The 26,676-nt window shown below is 39.7% G+C and overlaps 1 protein-coding gene across 1 annotated transcript in view; it reads right to left on the reverse strand.

Annotated features, from left to right (window-relative positions):
• The window catches only part of CNTN5 (contactin 5), a 139,212-nt gene that overhangs the window by 60,034 nt on the left and 52,502 nt on the right, over window positions 1-26,676 (reverse strand). Inside the window, exons 2-4 of the mRNA XM_039338372.1 lie at window positions 20,510-20,637; window positions 18,708-18,883; window positions 745-865 (exon numbers count right to left, since the gene is read on the reverse strand). Coding sequence (XP_039194306.1) covers window positions 745-865; window positions 18,708-18,883; window positions 20,510-20,637 — 425 coding nt within the window. The remainder of the gene's footprint in view (window positions 1-744; window positions 866-18,707; window positions 18,884-20,509; window positions 20,638-26,676) is intronic.

The following is a 26,676-nucleotide window of genomic DNA, read 5'->3' on the forward strand; positions in this document are numbered from 1 at the left end:
TGTTGTTGCGGGAAAAATAAGAGGAGGAAGTGTGTTGGATTTGTTTTCTGCCTTGAGTTATTTATAAAAACAATGCAGGTGGGATACAAAAAAACAATAATAGGTGAAATCCTGCTTGGCAATCAGTCATAAGTACGAACAGATTGCCAAGCACCCAGTTAATCATTGCCTGATCATGGAGGGGCAGTGCAATGCTTTACGATGACCAGAATGCCCTTTATCAGGCCGTTGTAATATTGAACGGTCATTAAACATTAAATGGTTGTGAGTTGAGGACTACCTATAATTGTTTTTTGATCTGTTTAAATGTAAAGGAAGGATTCAAATTGGATCTAATAGATAAAATTGGTAATATTTATGTTGTTATTTTTGATAACTCTTACCGAACTCTTACCGATTAATATAGAAAGATAAGGTTTTAGAGAATGGGGTAAGATATGAAATGGGAAGTGATAAGTTCGTGTTTATTCTAGCTGCTGGGAATAAAGTTTCTTCTTCTATTTTTCTTTCTTTCCTTCCTTTTTTTCCTTTTTTCCTTCTTCTGTGCTTTTTATTTTTTAAAAATAAATGTATTTCTATATGATCTAGTTGTAATCAAGTTGTATTTGTATAATGTAATGTTTAATAAAGTTATATATTTTTTTTAAAAAAAACGCAGCTATGAGATCAGCATCAATGTCTATATTTCAACTGGGTTGCACAATTATTTATGCTGATCTTGTCTTCTGTGATTAGTATACTCACCCCTAACAAGAAGTTCTGCCTCATCTGATACACTGTCTGCTGTAGATTGCACCCTGCAGCCATATCTTCCAGCATGCATCAGAAGGATGTTCCTGATCATTAAATCTGCAGAAGATGCTTGCTGTGGGGAAAAAAAAAGCAATACAATAGCATCTGCTCAAACACATTACGAAAATATATTTGCAAAAATGGAAGAACTGCTTCCTTTGAGCATTTGGAATGGATAGTAGCATAATCCTTGTAGTAATCTATCCCCACCAACATTCTCAGTTACAGGTAGTCCTCAGTTTATAACTATAGCACCATTCAAAGTTACGACAGAGATCACCAAGGGTTCCAAAGGGTCCTAAAGTTCTGATGGGTGCTCCCCTCCTGTAGTCACATGAACACATTTAGGGTGCTTGGAAACTGACCTGCCTTAATGGCTGCTTGCCATGTCCCATGGTCACATGATTGTGTTTTACAACATTTTTCATGAATGAAGGCAAATATATGTGCCCCAGGATAATGTTACAGAAGAGAAGTTCCCTCAGGATGGGCTCCAACATTATTCCAAAAGCTCAGAAGACTAAACCTCTGGTCCCAGTGACTGACCCAGATTGGATCCTGCTACAATGCTTTTGCCCCAAACCAGCATTTACTTTGTTTTGGGGCGGGGGTCAAACCTAGCCCATAACAAACAATTAATTTGTTTAATGACCACAATCTTTACTTAACAACTGCCATAAAAAAAGGTCAGATCAGTTCTGTGGGTGACCCATTTTATAGTCACCAGGACTCATGACCGTAATGAGCACGCTCTGTTCTGATTGTAAATTGAGAACTATCTGCAATATATCTGCTGTACATGGCAACAAGGATTTACATTACGATGTGTAGATTCTGGGCTGGATCCATTGCATAATGCAGCTTTTGTAAAAAATAAAAATTAAAAAACAAATTGGAAAAAAAATATACATTTGACTGGGATTTGTTTCTTTGTTGGTTTTATTGTGTTTTTTGTAGCATTTTATTTATTTATTTTATATAGTTTTATCTTTTTAACATTTAATATTCTAAGCCTCCCTGTGGTAAGATGGGAGGCCAATTAATTTAACAAACAAATAAAATGTAGTCCTGATATTTGCAGATCTGGGACCGTTGCATGTATAACATATATCAGAGTAGTAGGAATAATCCCAGAAAAAATAATCCCAGAAATATTTCTGAGGGCATTTTAAAGTATTCTGTAGACTGCTGTCCAACAGTCATTAACATCTCCATTCCATTGTTGTTAACAAATACTTCCCAATCTTTATGCATCCATTACACCATGTCTCTGTTTCATACAGAGGTTTTACGGGGCTAGTGATATCACAGCCATTTGCTGCTGCTTCTAATATTTTGTTAGACCCTTAGGAGAGATTTGAACTTAGGTCTTTGAAATCCACTCAGATGTACATTTTATAGGTCAGTAGTCTGATGTAACTACTGAAGATAAATAGATGAGCTGTATTCCATAATAATTTTCATGCTGGGCAGGATGTAGTTTTATGCTGTGTAGCAACTACTCATGGTTCATTGATTGTGTTAATATCAAGGCTGCTAGCTCCCCTGCAACAGAAGATTCTTTTACATACATGTATTATTTTACAAGAAGAAATAATAGTGAAGAGAGGAGGATGAGAAGTATTAGATAAGAGTTGGATAAAATAGTTTTGTATTTCCAAAACTATTTCCCCTATGACAAATCTTTCAGGGCTATGGGTAAAATCATGCAGAAAAAGTAGGTGGAATCAAATCACTTTACTTTTTTTTCTACCTCCCCCAAGATATATTTCACAGCAAAAGAACTGTTAGAATTCGTCAAGAAGTTCAACACTATGCCCAAGAATTAAATAGCAATAAAATGTAATGTATTAACTGCATCACACTTAATTCTTTTTTTCTGAAAGCTACTAACTTCACCTTCTGCCAGTGGTGGGATTCAGCCAGTTTGTACCACTTCGGCAGAATCAGTAGCTAATTTTTTGTTGCCCAGGCCCAGACTGGACTTCTGGAAGTGGCATCCACACAGAGAACTGGTTGTTCACGAATTTGAATCACACCACTGCCTTCTGCCCTTCATTTTTCCTGACTACAGTACAGATAGTCCTAGAATTTGGACTATAATGGAGTTTGCCCATCAAGTTCGTAAGTCTTATGGGTTGGTTATGTGACTGACTCAATTTTATGACCATTTTTGTGGTAGTCACTGTGGTCATTGGGCAAATCCATAGTTGTTAAATGAATGCTCCTATTGTTAAATGAACCAATGCTATGCTATGAGTGCAGTTTTGCTAAAATCCAGACGTGCTGGTTTTCAGCAAAACTGTGGTAAAATATGATCACATGAGCACAGGATGCACAACTGGCTGTAAATGTGACTGTGTTGCTGAGCACCCAAAGCTTAGTCACGTGACCACAGGGATGACGGTCAGAACTTTGAATCTGGATTGTAAGAAATTCCATAGTAAGTCTGTTGTTCCCTTGAACAGTTGCTAAGCAATCAGTTTTAAATCAAAAGCTACCTGTACATTGCTTAGAATCTTCCCTCCCTCCTCTAGACTTACCACGAATAATATTCCGTGCATTGTGTGTTACAGTTAATGATACCAATTACACAAACGTTCTCAGTATAAAAGTGGTTAGCTTTTATGGTGCCACAAAGTTTTTCATTGTTTTTAAACATTCCGTATTCCATAGCTATGCACAATTTAATTGGTGGCACATTGTCTAATTGAACCAATGACAATTAACTGCCAATCCATGTAGGAATGTAAATTCAAACTATAATTCATATGTAAAGATACACTGAAATCAACCATAAGGGCCACGCTAGATACAGAAATGGGAGTATGCGATGAAATTATTTTCAGGTAGCGTAGTGAGAGTGACCAGTTTGAATACAGCACAATTTGCTCAGTTTTGCATTAAAATTCTGTTGCATTGCTACATTTTTTTTTTAATATTCACTGCTGAATTTGTTTCTCAGTTTATTATAAAAGAATGCTGCTTTAAAAATATATAAAAACTGAGTCAGGATAACTCTGTGCTTGTTTGCTTGCTTTTTAAAAATGTATGGTGGCAGGTTATAAATTAATTCTAAATTGCTACTGCAGTTCTTAAGACTGCTGTGCTGTACTGAATGACAATTGCCTATTGTCCCTTTTAGCATTTAAGAAAAAATTGATGAGGATTCTGTTGGTGTCTTTTTGCTGAACTGCATCTTGATTTATATAATGGTCACACAATATCATTATAGCATTGAAAGAGTCTTAATGTTTTCAGCTTTATCTACTTTTATTAGTTGCCGTCTATGACATGCTGTCTAGAATTCCTAAAACTTTGCTTTTTCTCTAGCAATAGAAAATGCACTCTGTGGCCTAAGTGGCCCTTTTGAACTCTATGAATTCTAAAATTTCTAAAAAGTGATTTAAAGGCAATATTGTAGCTCAACATTGCATTCAGTTTCCTAGATAATTGGCTGAATTTCTACATTTTTTCCTGTCTTTCTCATTCATCTCAAAATCACATGAAGTACTAGTACCACTTTATAAAGCCTTAGTAAGACCACGCTTAGAATACTGCATCCAGTTTTGATCACCATATTATAAAAAAGACATTGAGACTCTATAAAGAGTGCAGAAAACAGCAATAAAGATGATTAAGGGGCTGGAGGCTAAACCATTTTTCTATGCAGGAATTGGAATTGGGTAAGTTTAATGAAAAGAAAGATTAGGAGTAACATGATAGCAATGTTCCAATATTTGAGGGGCTGCCACAAAGAAGAGAAGGTCAACCTATTTTCCAAAGCCCCAGAAGGTAAGACAAGAAACTAATGAACAATGGATAGAAACTAATCAAGGAGAGAAGTGTTAAGGAGAAATTTTCTGACAGTGAGAACAATTAACCAATGGAACGACTTGTCTTCAGAAGTTGTGGGTGCTCCATCACTGGAGGCTTTTAAGAAGTGACTGGCAATCACTTGTCTGAAATGGTATAGGGCAGTCATGTCAAACTTGTAATGTCATGTACCACGACTTTTCCCCCATTGCTGGCAATGGGTGGGCATGATTTCAGTGTGACGCATCCGGCCCACGAGGCTGGCAGTTTGACATGCCTGGTATAGGGTCTCCTGCTTGAGCAGGGGGCTGGACTAGAAGACTTCCAAGGTCCCTTCCAACACTGTTATTCTGTTATTCAATCAGATGAGAGTGTTTGGTTTAGGATTTTTTTTCAAAGAAAAGAATTTAGAGAATTTCCAATGGAAGATACATAGTCTTTCCATTGGTGGAATTTTGAGGTAGCCAGCAGATGTGTGTGAATATCTTGTCTTGCAGTGTACAATCATCTCTCCAAAGGCCTGCTTCCTTCTTGAGTTTTGGTAAGTCAGAAGGCATTCCATAACATCTTTTCAGACCAAGAAGTTTTATTAAAAGACATAAACTTTCTTGAATTGCAGCTCACTTAGTCTGGTATATGGAGTGGCTAAACTGAAGGCTTTAAATTGGGATCAGACTGATGGAGGGCAATGGGAGGGGAAGACAAGTTAAATCAAGCATTCAGGAGACTTGAACCATCTACACAATGAGATTAATAGACACATCAGTACAGACATATAGATTCCCAGGGAAGACCTACTAAAATACAGATTCTCCAAACTGACAACAAAACACAAACTAGTGGTTTTGTACCATTCACAGCTCAACCTCTCATATGAATTATTAATAAGCTGCAGCTCATTCTGGGCTGTGACTTTTCACTTTTACAGGGACTGGGTGATAGACCCATACTTTTATCCAATCAATCATCCAACCTGAAGCAGATCTATACAAGCAACAACAAACACCAGAACAATGATGCTGACATGGGAACCACACCCGATAACAAAGTCATGTGTCTATTTTCACCCACATTTATACTATAGCATCATTACAACTCTGATTGCTAAACTGTCATCCATCAAAAAAAAAAAAAATCAGGGTATTTCAGAAGGTCTCCCTTGACCCAATTTCCATCCTACAACAGTTTAATCACTCCATCTTCTGATAAGGTGACCTGCAGTTGATGAGAGATGGTTCCTTTTAATAAAATTTATTAGTTTGAATAGATGCTATCAGGTTCCTCCTTGATTATAGACTAGCCTAAACTGGTATGGATCTCCTGCAACCTTCTCAGGTATATATTAAATTATATGGGAAACTTTATGGAAATTGTTTCTCCTTGGAAGTATGGAGTTGAGAAAGATCTCTAATGAAAGCTGTGTAACATCAAATGACTCAAACAGCATGATCCTTCCTTAACAATAAAACAAGTTTAAAAGTGCTATCAAGAAAAATTGAAATAAATTCTCAAGTACCCTGAAAAACAATTGTCTTTTTCACAAGAGAAGAAAAAAAAAACTATTGAGAAACTGCAAGGCAGATTTTAATCCAACGTCACCTTTGTTGGGCCAGATGACCTAATTCTATTTTATAGTAAGGCTACATTAACAAGTCTGAAGATACAAACTCCCCACCACCATTTTTAACTGCTCAATCCATTAAGTTGGGTTCTTCCTAAGTTTATTTCTCTGACCATTAAGCCACTGGAAGCTCCTGCCCCTCTTGTCTGATTGTTTTCTAGGCAACATCTTTTCCTCTCATCCCCCAAGGTCATCTGCACATTCCCTTACAGCAGGAGTCCCTAATCCCAGGGTCTCAGGCCCACTACTGGGCCTTGAGCCTTTTGGAACCAGGCTGCAGAAGTGCACGTATGTGCATCCCTGCAAGTGGCGGGCACATCTCCATTTGCATGAGCAGTGGGTAAGTTTGCTTGTCCAAATGGAGATACGTGTCAAGCATAAAAAAAAAGGTTATTGTGCTTCAGCCATTATTGTTTCTTAGCTTGCCTACAGATGTGGGGGGGAGGGGAGGAGGGATGTTTGGAGTGCTCAGCACACCTGTAAACAATCCAGCCTGAGAACCAAGTTTATCAGAGAACCATTTGGCTGGGAACTGAAGATTTTTATCATAACAATTGTCTGACACTTAATTGTGGAATGTGACCTGCACTATCAGAGGGGAAGGGTGGTTCTACACTTTTAATTTACTGTTCTGGTACTATTTTTACCAGAGCTGGCTTTCTATTCATCAGTGCCAATATGCTGTACCCAATAAAGTTTGCATTAGAGATTCGAATGTCTCAGCTGTGCTTACTTTATAGGGGTCATCAGTCGGAACTTTGACATGTTGTGCGCACACTTGGTCCCCACAGATGCAAAAACCTCTCCCTGCTCCCACTGGTCTGCAAAGCTGAAAAGATTGGGGAACTCTGCATTACAGGATCTCAATAATGTATTATTGCATACAAGCAATAATATAGCATATACTGGATCCCCAGCAAAGGCTTGCTACTTTGCTGCATAGCCATGAGCAAAAGCCGAAGCAGAGCTTTCATAATTTTGGCCCACTCCATTGCAAAGGCAAGGGAAAAAGAGGCAAACATCAGGAAATTAGAGTGTAATAACAAAAAGTTTTAGATAAAACCACCCTTATGGCCTTATTATTTATCCCTTCTTCCTAAATCAGTATGCTAGCTGTCCTATCTTTGAGATATGTATGGGTGGGGAAAATACCATCCAGAACTCTGAGCTGAATCATTGCTACTTCTTTAATAGCACTATAGTGATAGCTTTCCCATCAATTCTATGGTACCTTAACAAAGAATCTGGAGATGAAAGACAGCTTACCAATTTTGGTTTGATGATATTTTTTGAGCTTACTTTATTGCTGTAGGATAATTTTAAAAAATGCAAGTATACTTTTCTGTTTCATATCTCCCTATCCATCTATAGCCTCCTTGATTGCCCTTGAACTTGCAATTGAGCTCTTTGGTGGTAGGATGTATGGGTGATCAGGGAAGATGTAGACTATCAGTGAGAGGAGATTGTCACATACCTCTTGTCAATCTCATTGCTGAGGTAATACCAAAACACATAAGACTTTACAAAAATTTCCAAAGCAAATTCTCTGACTATATGCGTAGCTCAAAATGCCGTGGTTCTCCACTTGGCATTATATCCATATGTATGTTTGTGTATATTGATAACACAATGTTCTTTGCCTTAGGAGGATTTTAAAATAGCTGAATTGTCAAGCTAATGGCAAATGTGTATATGTTTATGGGAGGTTTGTAGGAGAAGAAATCCCAGCTGTATCTCGGTTTTTGGTAGCTAATCAGAAAAAAGACCTTGAAGTCATAGCGGGTAGCTCAATGAAATTGTTGAGTCACTGTGTGACAGGCAGGAGAGAGGCAATTTCATACTGAAGATTATAAAGAAAAGGATTTAAAAGAAATCTGCCAGATGCCATTACAAATATCTACTGTGTAACATGTCTGTTCTTGGAACAGAAGCAGAAGATGGCAAATAAAAATGACTGGGGACTCAATCACCAGCTTATGAGAGAAAGTTAGAACATTTGACTCTTTAGTTTAGAAAAAGGTGACTAAGATCTAAGGAGAAGCAGAGCCAGGGGATGGAATCAAGAGAGGAATCAGTTTGGAGTTGTTACATTCCTGCAAGCGATCCACATCTAGTCCCTCTTGAATTCTGTAACTTTCATCTAGTGCAGTGGTTCTCGACCTTTTTAATGCTGTAACCCCCAACCAGTCATAAGTCGAGGACTACCCAACTGGTCATAAGTCAAGGACTACCCAACCAGTTGTAAGTTGAGGACTTTCCCTGCCCGGGAACTCCGTGCATGCGTGGTGCCGCCCCCTGCGCCAGCCAAGGCATAGCTGGCAAGCGGCAGAGACAGCACAGGCCGACCACTGGCTGGGCCACCAGCTGGCCCAGTCCAAGGGAGGTAAGGCACCTGCTGGGCCCCACGCGCGCCAGCAACCCTCCCTGCACCCGCCAGCCTCCCACCTCCCAGCCCTGGCCCTCTTTTACTTACATTTTTAGTAGTTGCTCAGCAGGAAGGGGTGGAAACTTTCCAGACAGCTCGTCTTCGCTGCAGACAACTTGCAGCACCGTTTGCAGAATGGGACTTTTGGCGGGCTCAGCAGGGCAGAGACAGCCTGGACAATTCCTATTGGCTTTTGAAAGCCAATAGAATTAGACTCTATTCAAGAGAGTCTATTCTATTGGCTTTCAAAAGCCAATAGAATAAAAGGGAGTAGCAAAGCTAAGGAAAAGGGGAAAAAAATGGCGGACTGCGTTGTTTGGCGACCCCTGTGAAATGATCATTCGACCCCAAATGGGGTCGCGACCCACAGGTTGAGAACCGCTGATCTAGTGCCAATTTAGTGCTGACTGTTAGTGACTAAACTGTTGTGTAAAGGCATGAGCAATAAATCAATTTAAATGGAACTTAACAGATGGTCCTGATTCTTCATGCCTGACAGAAGGCATCTGATCAAGGTGGATAAAACCAGGTGAGGGAAAAGTGTTCTCCTTGTCTCAAAACATTGGGACTGGGGTGATCCAAAGCTTAATGAAGCTCAAAGGAATGAGATTTAGAACACAAAAAAGAAAGCATGTCTTTGCCCAGAACGGGTTGGCAACCTTAAACACTCAAAGAGCCACTTTGACCCGTTTCCCACAGAAAAGAAAACACTGGGAGCCGCAAAACTCACGTGCGCCATAGGGGGGGGGCTTGATTGAAGAGTTTAATTAAAAAGAAATAGAGGATGCTGTGCATGAGTTCTCTCTCTCTCTCTCTCTCTCTCTCTCTCTCTCTTCTTTCTCTTCCTCTCTCTTCCTCTCTCTCTTTCCTCTCCCTCTCTCCCTCTCTTTCTCCCCCCCTCTCTCCCCCTCCCTCTGGCAAGCTGGCTTTGCTGTTCTCAGACAAACTGACACACATTCTTATTCGGCTGGCTCTCTCCTGCCCTTGGTCTGCCAGTCCTCTTCCTTCTCTCTCTCTCTCTCTCTCTCTCTCTCTCTCTCTCTCTCTCTCTCTCTCTCTCTCTCTCTCTCTCTGTGTGTGTGTGTGTGTGTGTGTGTGTGTGTGTGTGTGTGAGAGAGAGAGAGAGAGAGAGAGAGAGAGAGCTGCTGCTTGCAGCTTTCTCCTGCTTCATGCTTCCTGCAGAGATGAAGCAAAGGAGGAGCCCCATCCAATAAGCTTGTCAGCTTGGAGAACAGCATGAGGCCACTCTCTTTTTCACACACACACACACACACACACACACACACACACACACACAGAGAGAGGGGAAGTGCAAGCACCTCTCCCTGTCTCTCTCTCTCTCTCTGCAAATGACAGGAGGCTGGGAGCTGCAGGAGAAGGCTCATAGAGCTACATGTGGCTCCGGAGCCGTGGGTTGCCAACCAGTGGCCCAGAACATCATTCCAATGGAATGTTTAGGAAAGGAAATGGATATATTCATGTAAAAGAGGTCTGTTAAGGACAGGCCATCTTGGAGACTTAATGTAGCACTTTCCCCCTTCAACCTCTCCACTCCAAATGTAGGGGAACAATGGTCAGATGGTGGTCATTCTCCATCTCTGACCTATAAGCACCCATGGTCATTAAGAAGCATAGAGTTGGATTAAGATGGATCTTCATCTAATTCAGCAGGACTGTTGTTATGTTCTTATGGTCATGCAGGCCAGATTATATTTGTCCCCTTCATAATATATAAGGAAGGGCCTTTGCAAATCTGGAGGCTGTATTCCCTCTCTGAAGTGACACAGACTAGAATGTTCTTTTTTTCATGCATACTTTGAATTCAAACAAACAAACAAAATCTACTTAGAAACCCTGGGAAAAAATTCAAAATATTCATTAAAAAAACAAAAGCCTTCTAATAACATAATTCTTCCTTATAAACATCAAGATTGACAGATCTGTTGATACTTGCCTAAGCCAAATGTGCAGGGGGGAAAAAGCACAATTCCCATGTTTCTATTGTGAGATTTTAAAATCTCAGGGACTCAGCCAATTCATTGTGCCTCTGAAGTTGGACGATGTGATGAATTGTATTTCTTTTCAATAAGGTGCCAATTTGGGATTCAAAGTTTGCAGCTTGCCTAGTGCTACAATACTTATTAGCTGTGAAATATGGTGTATTCAGAAAGATTTATGCTTTTGATATAAAACCATGGATACAGAAAAGGTAAGACCAAATCAGTTGACATTTCTCTTCCCTTCTGAGAATAATTTACATTTAATGAGAGCTTTGTTGTTAAAGCAAATAAAAATATCAAATAGACAGTAACTGCTTCATCTAACTCCTTCAGTATCTGATTTATCTGATGCTCTAAGAAAGGATTCTCAATTATTGTATCACAATGCATTCCCCAAGAAAGGACATATATGTATAATCTAAAAATCTAAATAGCAGAACCAATTGGATGAATTTCAGCACTATATCAAGCAAGACCACTATATCAGCACCCCCTGAAACAGATTACAACCACTTGCCCAACACATGGTTGTAATCATTAGTAGCCATGATTGGGGACATAAGGCTTAGTCCCATACTTGGAATTACAAAAATGTAAAGCAGTAGTTCTCAACCTTTTTAATGCCGTGACCCCCAACCAGTCGTAAGTCGAGGACTACCCAACTGGTCATAAGTCGAGGACTAACCAACTGGTCGTAAGTCGAGGACTTTCCTTGCCTGGGAGCGCCACGCATGTGTGGTGCCGTCCCCTGCGCTGGCCGTAGCTCGCAAGCGGCAGAGATGGAGCAGGCCGACCACCGGCTGGGCCACCAGCTGGCCCAGCCCAAGGGAGGTAAGGCACCCGCAGGGCCCCACGCGTGCCAGCAACCCTCCCTGTGCCTGCCGGCCCACCTCCCACCCCTGGCTCTCTTTTACTTACATTTTTAGTAGTTGCTCAGCAGGGAGGGGTGGAAGCTTCCAGACAGCTCGCCTTCGCTGCAGATAACTTGCAGCACCGTTTGCAGAATGGGACTTTTGGCGGGCTCAGCAGGGCAGAGACAGCCTGGACAATTCCTATTGGCTTTTGAAAGCCAATAGAATTAGACTCTATTCAAGAGAGTCTATTCTATTGGTTTTCAAAAGCCAATAGAATAAAAGGGAGTAGCACAGCTAAGGAAGAGGGGAAAAAATGGCGGACTGTGTTGTTTGGCGACCCCCATGAAATGGTCGTTCGACCCTAAATGGGGTCCCGACCCACAGGTTGAGAACCACTGATGTAAAGCAAATTAAAGCAGCTGGAACTTTTCTTTGTTCAAACTTTCTTAAGTCCTGGTTTGGTCAAGTCTTTGGTTATCACATAAATGAACAACAGTCCTTGCAAAGGGCAATCAATGGATCCCTAAGTCATAAAGAACCAAAATCTTATTTTGGTATAGCATACTAAGTTAGGACCATGTCCATGGAAAGAAAATGTAGATGCTATGATTTAAAAATGGTTGGATACAGACAATACCCTAGGCCAAATTAAGCTGGACTTGGATAATTAGTACTTCAGATAATTGAATTACCCAATTATTTTTCTCAGCAAATAAACATGAACCAGATGTTAAAACATACAAAGTTTATTTCCTGGCACGTAGCATGCTGTGTGAACACAGAAGCTGGATTTTGGTTCATTGGTTAACTGTATGTTGTCTGTCTGTTACTGATCTATAACATGTAAAGGATTTATTTGTCTCATTGCCAACTGACTATTGTGGGGTTTATTTTTAATTATTTTGGACTGTTGCTATTTTTGGTTTATTTCTGGTTGCTGCCCAGAGTTGCTGCAGCAAGAAAGATAGCCGTATCAAATGAGATTGACAACCATTTATCTGAAATGGTATAGGGCAGTGGTGGCGAACCTATGGTACACGTGCCAGAGGCGGCACTCGGAGCCCTCTCTGTGGGCACGCGCACCGTTGCCCCAGCCCCGCCTTCCCCCTCACCAGCAGCCCCCCTGGAGAGTTGCCCCTTGGCGCGGCCCACACAGAGCAGCACAGCCAAAGACATAGCCGGGCAGCAGGGACAAGACTCCGCCCTCATGCCCCATAGCGTGCAGATGCTGCTGCGGGGTGTGGGTGGAGGGCATGGTTGCCATGGCACTGCAGGGCTGCCTGGGTGATCTGCTGCAGTGGGCCATGGAGGCGGTGCGTGGCCCTGTGGGTGGGCAGGGGCGGAGCAGGCAGGGTGGGAGGCGGAGTGGGGGTGGGGGGCAGTTTTTGGGCACTCAGTCTCTAAAAGGATCGCAATCACTGGTATAGGGTTTCCTATGCCTTGGTAAGGCCACACTTGGAATACTGCATCCAGTTTTGGTCACCACAATGTAAAAAAGATGCTGAAACTCTAGAAAGAGTACAGAGAAGAGCAACAAAGATGGTTAGGGGACTGGAGGCTAAAGCATATAAGGAAAGGTTGCTGGAATTGGGTATGTCTAGTATAACGAAGAGAAGGACGAGGGGGGACATGATAGCAGTGTTCCAATATCTTAGGGGCTGCCAGAAAGAAGAGGGAGTCAAGCTATTCTCCAAAGCACCTGAAGGCAGGACAAGAAGCAATGGATGGAAACTAATCAAGGAGAGAAGCAACCTAGAACTAAGGAGAAACTTCTGACAGTTAGAACAATTAATCAGTGGAGCAGCCTGCCTCCAGAAGCGGTGAATTCTCCAACACTGGAAGGTTTTAAGAAGAGACTGGACAGCCATTTGTCTGAAATGGTGTAGGGCAGTGGTTCTCAACCTGTGGGTCGGGACCCCATTTGGGGTCGAACGACCATTTCACGGGGGTCGCCAAACAACGCAGTCCGCCATTTCCCCCCCCCTTTTCCTTAGCTGTGCTACTCCCTTTTGTTCTATTGGCTTTTGAAAGCCAATAGAATAGACCACAGGTCAGCAACCTGCGGCTCTGGAGCTGCATGCGGCTCTTTGAGCCTTCCCCTGTGGCTCCCAGCTTCCTCTGCCTTTGCAGAGAGAGACAGAGACAGAGAAAGGCAATTACACTTTCCTGCTTCTCTCTCTCTCTCTCTCTCTCTCTCTCTCTCTCTGTGTGTGTGTGTGTGTGTGTTTGTGTGCGTGTGTGTGTGTGTCTGTGTAAAACAGAGTGCACTCACAGCGTTCTCCGAGGAGCTGAAAAGCTTACTGGGCGGAGCTCCTCCCTTTGCTGCATCTCTGCAGGAAGCAGGAAGCAGGAAGGGCAGGAGAGAGCTAGCTAGCCCAGCTAGGCTGACTCAGGAATTCTGGGAGTTGAAGTCCATGAGTCATAAAAGAGATGAGGTTGCTTACCCCTGAGCTTGTTGGACAACAGCTTGAAGCTTGCCAGGTGAGCAGCAGATAGGAGGAGGGGGAGAAAGAGAGAGAGAGAAAGAGAGAGGGGGGAGGGGGAGAGAGAGGGGGGGAAAGAGAGAGAGAAAGAAAGAGAGTGGGGGAAGAGGAGTGGCAGACCAAGGGCAGATAGAGAGGGAGAGAGACAGAGAGACAGAGACCCTTTTGACATCTAAAATGAAGATAACACTGCATATATCCTTTTTTTACCTATGTGTGTATGTAATTTTATTCTCTTAAAGCATTCTCTTGGTGATCATTGTTTTAATAGTATGCATATTCCCAAGAGTCATATTTTTACTTTTATTTTTAATGTGTGTGTGTGTGTGTGTGTGTACACACACACACACACACACACACACACACACACACACACCTATAATAAAGGTAAAAAAGGATATATGCAGTGTTATCTTCATTTTAGATATCAAAAGGGTTTTGCGGCTCCCGGTGTTTTGTTTTTGGTGGGAAATGAGTGTTTTGGGTTGCCTACCCCTGGAATAGACTCTCTTGAATAGAGTCTAATTCTATTGGCTTTCAAAAGCCAATAGGAATTGTCCAGGCTGTCTCTGCCCTGCTAAGCCCGCCAAAAGTCCCATTCTGCAAACGGCGCTACACCAGTTGAGTAGTCCTCAACTTACGACCGGTTGAGTAGTCCTCGACTTACGACCGGTTGGGGTCGTGGCATTAAAAAGGTTGAGAACCACTGGTGTTTCCTGCCTGAGCAGGGGGTTGGACTAGATGACTTCCAAGGTCCCTTCCAACATTATTATTATTATTATTATTATTATTATTATTATTATTATTATTATTATTATAGCAGGCGGTTGGACTTCTGAAGACAAGCTATTCCACTGATTAATGGTTCTCACTGATTAATCAAGATATTTCTCCTTAGTTCTAGGTTGGTTCTCTCCTTGATAAGTTTCCATCTGTTACTTCTTGTCCTGCTCTCTTCTCTGTGACAGCCCCTCAGATATTGGAAGGCTACTATCTTAGTCAGGAGAAACTGGGAAGAAATTCTTAAGCTTCTTGAGACAAAATGGGAAACCCTCCTTTGCTACTTTGACAAATAGTATAGCTTGGCAGAGTTTAGTTTGAACACCCACCTGGATGATATCTAGTGCTGGTTCCCCCCCGCCCTTGCAATATTGTACAATGCTCTGCTTTAAAACATAGTTAGGATTTATACCAGCATCTATAAATTAGCATAAGAAGTTTTTATTCAAATCAGCACCTTATTAGTCTTTTGTTTGTTTCCTTACAGAGTTTCCTTTCCTTTATATATATTACATGGCTCTGTGTTAATATTTAACTCAAATTTACATTTAGAATGGAATCAATTTTAGGCTAGTAAAAACCAATCATATCCCTAGCTCCTTTAGGAATACTTGCTACATTGTCTCTGGTGATTAGATTTTGCAAGTGCCATTATCTGTGCAACAAAAGGCAGTTTAAGTTAATTTTGGGATGCTGTAGGTTTTTAAACACAGCTATTCTTTTGTCATCTTCATTATCCACGATTCTGAGTTCTGAACAGAGATTCAACACATTTCAGTCTGTATTTAAAGTCTTCTCCTGTATGCATTCTCCTTTACCAGGCAAAATCCTTACAGGCTGTTATAAATTGGAAAGTTTAAGGACCCCAGAGACCCCCAAAATTAACTGATATATATTTAATCTGGCCATTACACTCTCCTATATTAAAGCTATTGAATACTCAGTAAGAAAATAAAATCTTAATTTAATGGACCATATGAGTGGCTGGAATATCTGTCACAAATCAATGTTTGTTAAATCTGAGTTTGCAGTACAGTTAGTTCTCAACTTATAACAGTTCATTTAGTGACTGTTTGAAATTACAATGGTATTGAAAAAAAGTGACTTACGGGTATTTTTCCACACTTATGACTGTTGCAGCATCCCTATGGTCACGTGATTCACATTCGGATGCTTGACAACTGGTTCATATTTATGATGGTTGCAGTGTCCTGGGGTCATGTGATAATCTTTTGCGACTTTCTGACAAGCAAAGTCAACGAGGAGGCCAGATTCACTTAATAATACTAATTTAACAACTGGAGTGATTCACTTAACAAATGTGGCAAGAAAAGTCATAAAATTGGGCAAAACTCTCTTAACAAATTTCTCACTTAACAACATACATTTTGGGCTCAATTGTGGTCGTAAGTTGAGGACTATCTGTGTCAATTGTTGCCATTTTACATCACTGGTGTTAATTTATGTGAAATGGCCAGACTACCTGATATGATATGTTTTGTTTGTTATTTTGAGGCAATATCCAGATGCAGATTGGGTCTGTTGTACCCTCATAAGTTCACTAACTAGGATTTTTAAATGGTGGTTTTACTGTTACTGGCATATTTATCACATTCTTCAGTGCTTCAGAGAGTTCAAATGTAGGGTTCTCAAAGCCATAAGGAATGTTCATAGGAATCTTTATTTCAGCCTGTATTACATGTGGAAGGCATACTATTTTCAACAACAACAACAATATAGTATCTTTCCCTAGTTCCAGTGATAATCAGAATAGTTTGGAACACCTGAAGGACCAGATCATCATGGATAAGATCTAAGAGTCACCCAGCCTGCTTTTACACCAAAGGTGATGCTATAATTCACAGTTTCTAGCCTGGTGCCATAATTACTAGGCCAAACTGATTCTCAGGAATTCCCCCCTTCCTTCTCTTCTATATTTAAGGTAGCATAACGCCCTGTTCTTCTCTTCTGATCCTTATAGTCATTCCAAGGCACAGACATTTCACTGGCCTCACATAAGGACCAGTTAAATTCCTCTTCCTTTCTTCCATGCCAGGAAAGGTACACCGAGCAAAAAAATGACAATAGTTTGAAGTTATCTGCTGGGCTATTTTGGTTTGGCATCAAACCTGTTGACCAGCAGAAGGAGTACTGTCACCTCTGTCAGAAGACAAATGTCACTCAGTGCTTTGTTTCAAATTTTACTGACTTGGTAATAATAAGGTGACCAACTTTTTTACAATGAGAAGGAGGACACAAATAAATTGAAGAAAAAAAAGTGAGTCTAATGCGTGCGTGTGTGCCGTGTCATGTTTCAGTAAGAAGTAAACAAAGCCACTTGCGTGCGGAGCACTCTTGCGCGCGGCGCACTCTCTCAGAACAATTCTCCTGTGCAGAGCGCATGCGTCTCATAATCGCGTCTCACCGTACTGTACCCAGCCTTGACGAATTGTCATGTCAAATACAAATACGTCACATCACATGCAACGGATTGTATCGGCATCGATCGAATACGGAGATTTACAGATTAGTCTTCAAATATCAGAAAGGAGGACATGTAGGAGGACATCTTTCGAGAGAGGACAGCACTTACACAAGGAGGACTGTCCTCCCTAAAGGAGGATGGTTGGTCACCTTAGTAATACCAATAGCAATAGCAGTTAGATTTATACACCACTTCACAGTGCTTTACAGCACCCTCTGGGTGATTTACAAGGGAAGCCTATTGCCCCAAACAATCTGGATCCTCATTTTACCAACCTTGGAAGGATGGAAAGCTGAGTCAACCTTAAGCCCCATCAGGATCGAACTCCAGGCTGTGAGCAGAGTTAGCCTGCAATGCTGCATTCTAATCCGATTCCTAGGGTAAATATCTCTTTGGTGGCTGGGAATATGCACAATCATAACCATTCCATGAAATGTCCATATCAAAAGTCCAAAATATTTTTATTTGCCTATCAGCCCCCAGAGCTGGAGCTCTTTCCCCAGAGCAATGAATATTTATGGGTTGGTTACATAGATGTGGACTCTTTACAAAAATACTGTCTATTGTATGAGTTTGTGCAGAACTAGAGTTACATTTGCTGATATTATTAATATTTAGTTAATATCCTCAGTACTAATCATTCAAATAATCAATTATAATAATCTTAATGGGAATTAAAAAATAATTAACTGTATTTATATATGGAGTGTTGGGTTTCATTGTTTGTCATCACAGTGGCTATAAAATAAATCACAGTTAACAAAAGGGGTGCTTAATATCTCTTGAAATTTGCCTTTATGAATGTTTATTGCAGATAAACATGGTAATTATGGAAATATTTCTATAGTCTTTGCTATTGTTTCCTGAAAGTGGCTTACTCTTTTGAAAATCAATTTTAAAAAGGCAAGCTTTCTATTGACAGCAATATAACATTTAACTAGGAGTTTGTTGCCACTCTAGGTTTGAAGCGTTATCATCTTTGAAGAGAAGGAAAAATAGGAAAGAAAAAGACAGAACATGTTTCTCATTTACATGAAATCAGCTTTGTTACTCTGGTATTCTAAAATGAATTGAGAAAAAAAAATTCCAGAATTCCCAGTAATTACGAATTATAAAATTAAAGATCCAATGTATCTAATGTCTTAACTCAGAAATATTTTAACAATAGCCAAATGATTGGATTCTCTGCAATTTCTTTTTTGCCTAAAGCAAATATCCTATACTTCAATTAATTTAAATGAAATATTAAATTTGGTAAATGAATCCTTCCTTCCTTCTTTCCTTCCTTCCTTCCATCCATCCATCCATCCATCCATCCATCCATCCATCCATCCATCCATCCTTCTCCTAATTGTAATTCAGTCATATCTGCAAATTTGCACTGAAGATTTGTTCAGCATGTTGCATTCCATTAAACTCATCAAAGAAAATGGATTTTAACTGATTCTCACCGCCCTGATGCTTTCAAAATGTCCACCTTCTTTTTCAAAATCGATAGGCTGTCCATTCAGACTCCAGTGAAAGATGACATCTAAGGTGGGGTCGTGAAAAGCTTTGCAGCTGAGGACAATGCTTTCTCCCACCGTGAGCTCAGTTCTTTTGGGGGACAGGTCTATCCTGGTAGGTTCTGGGAGACAAAACAAATCAATGGCATCAACTAAGAAATATTCCTGCAAATGTTGTTTTTACTGTTTGGGCTTGCGCTGATTGACACTCTTGCAAAATAGATGGAAAAATCAGGAAAATGTAGACAGTGATTCTTCGTGTTGTACACGAACATCTCGTTTTGTTTGTCTTTTTCACAGTCATTATAAAAGTGCAGAGGAGACAAAGATCACTAAAACATACATAGATGCCTTAAGTAGTAATTGTAATTTGGGGGCATTTTTTTTTTCAAACACACACCCATTCCTTTCCTTTTTCTTTTATCAGTTTTCTCAGCCCAATGCTTTGTGTCTGTGGTTCAGAAAAAGAAAAAAATATTCAGGCACAATTTTGATTTGTAGAATGTTTAGGATGCAGAGTTGGGTGTTAATTCTGGTGTGTTGCTGTTCCTCTGATATCTTTTAAATGTTTTATAAGTTTCCTTTATGTTTATAATTAATTTTTAAAATGCAATTATTTTATTCTTATTAGTAGTTCCTTTGTGACCATTCTTTGGAAGGTGGGCGGGAAAAAGAGAGTATATGTGTTGCACTGCAACTTCTACTTGCTTTCAATGAGCAGAAACAATAGGTATATTATGGCCCAACATATCTGCACAGGTCTGGATTTTGGACGGTTGCATAATATAATTATTTCAGAACAATACTGTAAGTCAAAAATGGTTTTCATACCTGATGCCAGCTAAATATGTTGGATCACCAAACTCATAGCAGAGGATAATAGGTTGCAATCTTGATGTAAGGATTTGGTATGTACATGTTCTAATCTAGTTCCAAGGGGATTGTAGTTACTCAAGGTTAGGAGAGAAACCTTGGATCCAAGAGGTCCAAATCCTTCACTATCCCTTCCCCACTATCCTTAAAACCACTGGAAGAGGAGGAGGAGGAGGAGGAGAAGGAGGAGGAGGGGGAGGAGGAGGAGGAGGAGGAGGAGGAAAGACGAAAAGGAGGAGGAGGAATTGGTGGTTGAGGATGAAGGTGGAAAGAAGAAGGAAAAAGAAAGAAGGAAGCAGGAAGCAGGAAGATAGAAGATAGATGAGAGGAGGAGGAGGAGGAAGAAGAAGAAGAAGAAGAAGAAGAAGAAGAAGAAGAAGAAGAAGAAGAAGAAGAAGAAGAAGAAGAAGAAGAAGAAGAAGAAGAAGAAGAAGAAGAAGAAGAAGAAGAAGAAGAAGAAGAAGAGGAAGAAGAATCTCAGTATTCTTATTTCTGTTCTACCAGGGCTGTAGTTAGCAGAGTACAGTATTGGAATACCAGCATGCTAGTTTCATTTATTTATTTGTATCCCACCGGATTATTTTTACAAATAATTCAAGGTGGCAAAGATATACAACATACTTCTTCCTCTTATTTTCCCCACAACAACTCTGTGAAGTTGTTGAGAGAGTGACTGGCTCAATGTCACCCAGCTGACTTTCGTGACTAATGTGAAACCAGAATTCACAGATTCTCACTTTTTAGCCTGGTGCCTTAACCACTAGACCAAACTGGCTTTTACTGGACTTTTGCTGGTTTACTTGGTGTTACTTGCTGGTTTACTCTGGTTTACTTAGTTATTAACCTACTCAGATCACATTCCTATTAAATCTCACCTTTCACAAATACTGAAGCTGTAATTTCTGCTGAACCAAATATATTTTCTCCTCGGCATATGTATTTCCCCTCATCAGATTTGGAGGCATTCAGAATCTGCAGGCTTCCATCTGGAAGAACAGTTACCCTGAAAATTATAAAAAAAGTTTTTATCCTGAAATGGCATATTACATGATCTCAAATAAAGGTAATTTCCATAGTGTCATTTCTTTTTAAGTTTCGTAAATAGAATTGTGAAGTCTGGCCACGTTCCTTAAGTATGAAGAAAAAGAATTGAATTTGCCAGTCTTTCAAATGAGGGTAAAATAAACTTTTCTGATTTAAGGAGCCAGATTCCTCAACCGGCAGACAAATCTTTTATTAAAAATGTGCTCATAATGTGCTTGTTTTAGCAAACAGTAAAACATAATGAGTTTTTAAAATGACATCTGTCTTTCACTGACTGTGTAACTTTATCATCCAACAATCTTTCAATATTAAGTACCAGCTGTTCAAATGAAATGTGAGAGTGACCTTAAAAACAAATGTAACAAAAACACGGTAAAAAAGAAGAAGCAGATGGGTAAAGAAGAGAAAATTAATTGTATATAGTCCAGAGATGATTTATAGTATATTCTATGGCAGGATGACATGAAGATAGAAATGAATTTTGGCTATATGATTTCCCTTGATTATAGCTGCATAGCATATCGTTAAAATGAAGTTGAAGAGTGGAATTAAACTTCACAAGAAATGTGATGTTATTACTGAAAATGGAAGCCACATAGGCTATCACCTCCCATTCCACATCAATGCATATTTTATTTTTAACCTGACATCATTGATATAGAGGTTGTGACAATATCAACAATGAATTAGAGAGGCAGAATTTTACAAGTGATCATCACATCACCAAACTATGGAATATGTTAGAACAAGAATGGATCTTCTTGAGGCCATCCCAGGTTTAGTTGGGCATAAGGATGCTATCATTGCCCCAAAGATCAATCAGATATGGGAATGGGATATATTGGATAGAAGTAAAAAGTGTGAAAGAAGCTGAAAATTAGAATATAGATTTTTAGAAACAATAACTAGAAATCCCTCAAAATGTGAGTGGTTCCCCCCCAAATTTGAGCGGTTCCCACCCTACTTCTTTTTTTGAAGGGCATTAAAGATTTGTCTCTTTACCCAGACCTTCACCTAGGCAAGGATACCTAATATCCCTTCCTTCCTTCCTTCCTTCCTTCCTTCCTTCCTTCCTTCCTTCCTTCCTTCCTTCCTTCCTTCCTTCCTTCCTTCCTTCCTTCCTTCCTTTCCTTCCTTCCTTCCTTCCTCCCTCCCTCCCTCCTTCCCTCCCTCCCTGCCTCTTCCTTCCTTCCTTCCTCCCTCCCTCCCTCCCTCCTTCCCTCCCTCCCTCCCTGCCTCTTCCTTCCTTCCTTCCTTCCTTCCTTCCTTCCTTCCTTCCTTCCTTCCTTCCTTCCTTCCTTCCTTCCTTCCTTCCCATTCCCTTCAGTTTATTTATTGATTTATTGGCCATTGATTTCTTTTGGCATGTGCTGTTTTTGTGGGGTTTTAAAAACTATTCTTTGTTTCTAAATGCTTTGACTATTGTAGCCTCTACCTACAGAATTGCTGGGAGCTGGGCAGAAAATAAGTATTGTAAAGTCTTCCTAGTGGACATTGCAATATTTGGAGACAGCAGAATAGAAGAAAAAGAACCAGAGAAAATCATTAAAGTCTGGTTATCCAGATCCCTTTCAGTTGGGATTTAGGCCTGAGAATGGGATGGAAACAGTATTGGTCATGCTTTTAGATTATCTATAGGAAGAGAGGGATGGAGGGGTGGGGGTTGTGCATCCATCCTTACCCTATTTTGACCTCTTGGCAGCTTTTGATACCATCAACAGTGATATTCTTCTGGATTGTCTTAGAGGATTTGTGGTGAGTGGATGGTTGTGATGGTTCATCTCCTTTTTCTGAGGCCAAGTTCAGTCCCTGGTGGTTACGGAGGAGAGATCCCTCTCTCAACCCCTGCTATGTGGGATGCTTCAGGGTTCATGTTCTCTCCTTCTTATTTAACATCTACATAAGGCTGCTAGGTGAGCTTATCCATCCTCATTGGTGCAGCTATCATCACTAAGCTGATTTATTTATTTGTTTGTTTCGTGTCCAGATCAAGCCTTACACTACCAAAATGAGCCACCTTGCAAAAGGCTGGATTACTTTTTTATTTTCTTGAACTTTTAGCTTTCTCTTTCTCTTTCTTTTTGTTTTCCTTCCTTATTTCATGTTATTTTATATTTGTTTTTATCTTCCTTTTTAAAAACTTTTAATATTGGGGAGGATGGGGGGGAGTGTGTGAGTGTAAAATCCAGTAGAAATAGTATTTTTTTAAAGAAAAAATCATAATCAACTTCCTTAGTTTTTGATACTGACAGACAAGTACCAATAGCCAAACTGGCACCTGTCATGCATAAATGGACTTGGTGAAGCCCCGGGTTTTGCTAAATACAATGAAAAATGACTATGGGGTGAAGTAAAGGGAAAACAGGTGGAAGGGGGTATGGAATGGAAAAGGGCTCAGCAGACTACAAAAGAATAATGCTGCGACATTTTGTTGGTGGCCCTGAGGGATAGGTATTTCACTTGGTACTAAATCTGTGTGACAAGCCTGCCTCAGAGGAACAGTATTTCATATATACTCCACTATAACTGGGAAAGTCACATGCCATTCAGATAAGTTCATATGAGCAAAAATGTTTCTATAGAAGCTAATCATTATGTCATCCATATATAACAAGATCTCTCTCCCTCCCTCCCTCCCTCCCTCCCTCCCTCCCTCCCTCCCCCCCCTCTCTCTGTATCCATTCATCATGACACATGCTCATATGCCTTAGGTGAAATTGTTTGTGTAGACTTAGGAGCTTTTTCAAACCAAACCAAACCAAACCTAGACCAATTGAGAGGAAATAAATGCCCATTTCTGTTGTCGGATGCAGTTGAACAAAATTATTAGACAAAAAATTCCTGATTGTCATGAAAAATGTGCTTCAATTTCTTTGTAAATTCAGTCTGTGCTGTAAACAATCAATTAGGGGAAAGAAAGAAAATCTCGGGCATGGAAAGGTAAGACAAGCTGTTCACTAAATGCTGGATGGGGAGAGTAAAAAATTATAACAGGAGCGTTAAGTGTTCACAACTGAATTCATTCCATCCACACATGCTGCATACGTTCCTTGCCAAACTCCATTCTGTGGAATACAATTGTAACCTCAGATTTGTGAAAGTGTGACTGATGATCACCAAGTTTAGAAGTGAAGCAAGAGCAAAAAAGCAGAGAGGGAAGCTAATAGCTTAATGGGATAATACATGCTGTGACTCAGTCTCTATTTTACACAATCCCAGAAACTTGCCTGAATAATAATAGTCTCGAAAATGAGCATTGCAATACTTGGAGACAGCAGAACAGAAGAGAAAGAACTGGAGAAAATCACAAAATATAATGACTTGCAAACTTGCAAACAGAAGCAGAATGACTGTGGCAAAAGAAAGCAAAAGTAATACAACAGTAATAGGGTGCAATTTCAAAACACTTGAACACCACTGGCATTGACAAGATAACCATCAGTCAATTGCGTATGGGAGCTTTATTGGCACCTGTGACAATTCCTTTAACCCCAATCAAACAACAACTGTCTAGCCCAGGTACATGGAAATACTTGATAGGTTAGGCAAAAATGCCGAATGCACTCGAAACATCTGGCTGACTGTGTGACCAACTATAATAGTCTAGGAAATGACCTGATCTACACATTGCCCTAATCTATGACTTATATCAAGATGGTTTGTTGAGTAAGCTATATCTGGCTGGATGCATATCCAAGTAATTCATAAACTTTTATTTATAAATGGCTAGGTTTGTGCAACCTGTAAAGCCACAGTTAGAAAACTTTAAACATTAGTTTGCCCTTTGAGGTGGAGAGGGTGGCTGAGATCGATGATGATGTTGACAGATGGGCAAATTTCCAGGCTTTGTGGACATTTAAAAAAGATGGATATGCTAAACCTGGTAGCTAATGGCTATATTCTGCCCCTGAGCTCCCATTCCTGTGCAAAGATATTCAATCACTTAACCCAGCCAGTGGCCCAGAGATGTTATAGGAAAATTGAAGGAGGGAAAAGTAGGTACATTGCTTGAACTCCTGGAAGGAATAGCAGGATATAAATCTGACAAAAAATTTAAATAACATGTTGTTTTTCTGGTGGTAGGTACATTCCATTCAATTTCTACATCCAATTCTGTTTTTTTTTTTTTAAAAAAAAGTCTGCCCAAAGATTTGCACATATGCTCAGCACAATTTCCTTTTGTTCTCATTTTTCATTATATTTACTTTAGTGTATTGCTTTTTGGTATGCTGTTTTACCAATGTATGAGCTTTTGTATGCATTTCCCCTTAATATGGACATTTTTCATTTGAAAGACTGCTTTGCAAAATTGGAGAAAAAAATGGAATAGCAATTAAATGGCTTCCAGTTCATGAGTAACTTTAAGAGGTGGGTATCTGGCAAGTTCACAATAACATATAAGTCAAATAAATTTCTTTGGATTCAGTTAGGAGTCAACTTATTTTTCAAGCTATCACAGAATAAGGTTTACTATTGGGTTACATTTTGACAAGCGGAGCTGTCTTGATAGTGATTCCTTTTCAACAATAGCAACAGAAAATGCTTATTTGCCTCCTTTCTGTTTACTGTACTATTATATTTCTGGCAAATTCACTTACTGCTTTGTTTATCTATTTATTTATTTATTTATGAGACTTATATACCGCTTTAAGTGCAAGCACTCTCTAAGCGGTGTACACCAGTAAGCAATGTATATATATATTTACATTGCCCCCAACAATCTGGGTCCTCATTTTACCTACCCCGGAAGGATGGAAGGCTGAGTCAACCTTGAGCCGGTGAGATCTGAACCGCTGACCTGCTGAACAGTCAGCTAAAGTGGCCTGCAGTGCTGCACTCTAACTGCTGCGCCACCTCGGCTCATAATTCTAATCTTTTGTTCTACAAAATATGAAGTGAAATGAATAAGATAAAATAACCTGACTTTTAATTTTATTTCAAATAAATGAGATGACATCAAATTCACTGTTTCATCCCATGATTAAGATATGAACCCTGCATTCTTCAATCTCACTTTTTAAGAATAGGATTAATATGGTGTGGCTATCAAGATGAATGTAGGCTAATAGAGATAAAGAAGAAGAATTGGTGTTGTATGATCAATACATTATTGATCAATATATTGTTTAGACTTCAAGATCTCTCTTTGTCTCTCTCTCACAGACACATGCCATATATTTCCATGAGACAGAATTATTATTCCCACCAAACAGATTCCATTGCAGCCCCGAAAAGAATGAATAAGGGATGGCAGTGGCTATCAATATTCAGGGAACCCAAATAAAGAAGTGAATAGTTTATAGAAATTACATTTATAAATAGACTGTACTTTGCAAGCAATTGCATAAAATTACTTTTATGTAATTGTGCACAAAATTCTGGATAGAAAACTATGTATATTAGAAAGGTTGCATACACAAAATTATGAAAATTAGATGTCCTAAATGTTACTATTGTTGCATGCAACTCTTTTTTGATGGAACCTATTAATAAAATATAAAAATCTAGTATACAGATAGGGCCCTGATTTAGTCAGATGTGTTTGATAAAAATAGTGGCATTGTCTGCCATATTTAGTAAACTGCCTTTCCTTCCTTCCTTCCTTCCTTCCTTCCTTCCTTCCTTCCTTCCTTCCTTCCTTCCTTCCTTCCTTCCTTCCTTCCTTCCTTCCCTCCCTCCCTCCCTCTTTCTTTCTTTCTTTCTCTCTTTCTCTCTCTCTTTCTCTCTCTCTTTCTTTCTCTTTCTTTATCATCTATATCAATATCATCTATATCTTTATGATCTATATCTGTTTCATCTATATCTATATTTATATTATCTATGTCTATATCATCTAAATCTCAGTTTTGCTCTATAAACTGCTTTACATACATAAATAGTTAATTTATAACAACAATTCTCCTGCATCCTAAAATGAGAACATGAAACCGGAATGAGGAAATTAATATAAAATATTTTTAAATCACAGGGGGAGCAAAGGAATTGATGATAAAAGCTC

Source organism: Crotalus tigris, unplaced genomic scaffold (genome assembly GCF_016545835.1).
Source record: "Crotalus tigris isolate CLP2741 ecotype Arizona unplaced genomic scaffold, ASM1654583v1 scf7180000017698.756297, whole genome shotgun sequence".
NCBI lineage: Eukaryota > Metazoa > Chordata > Lepidosauria > Squamata > Viperidae > Crotalus > Crotalus tigris.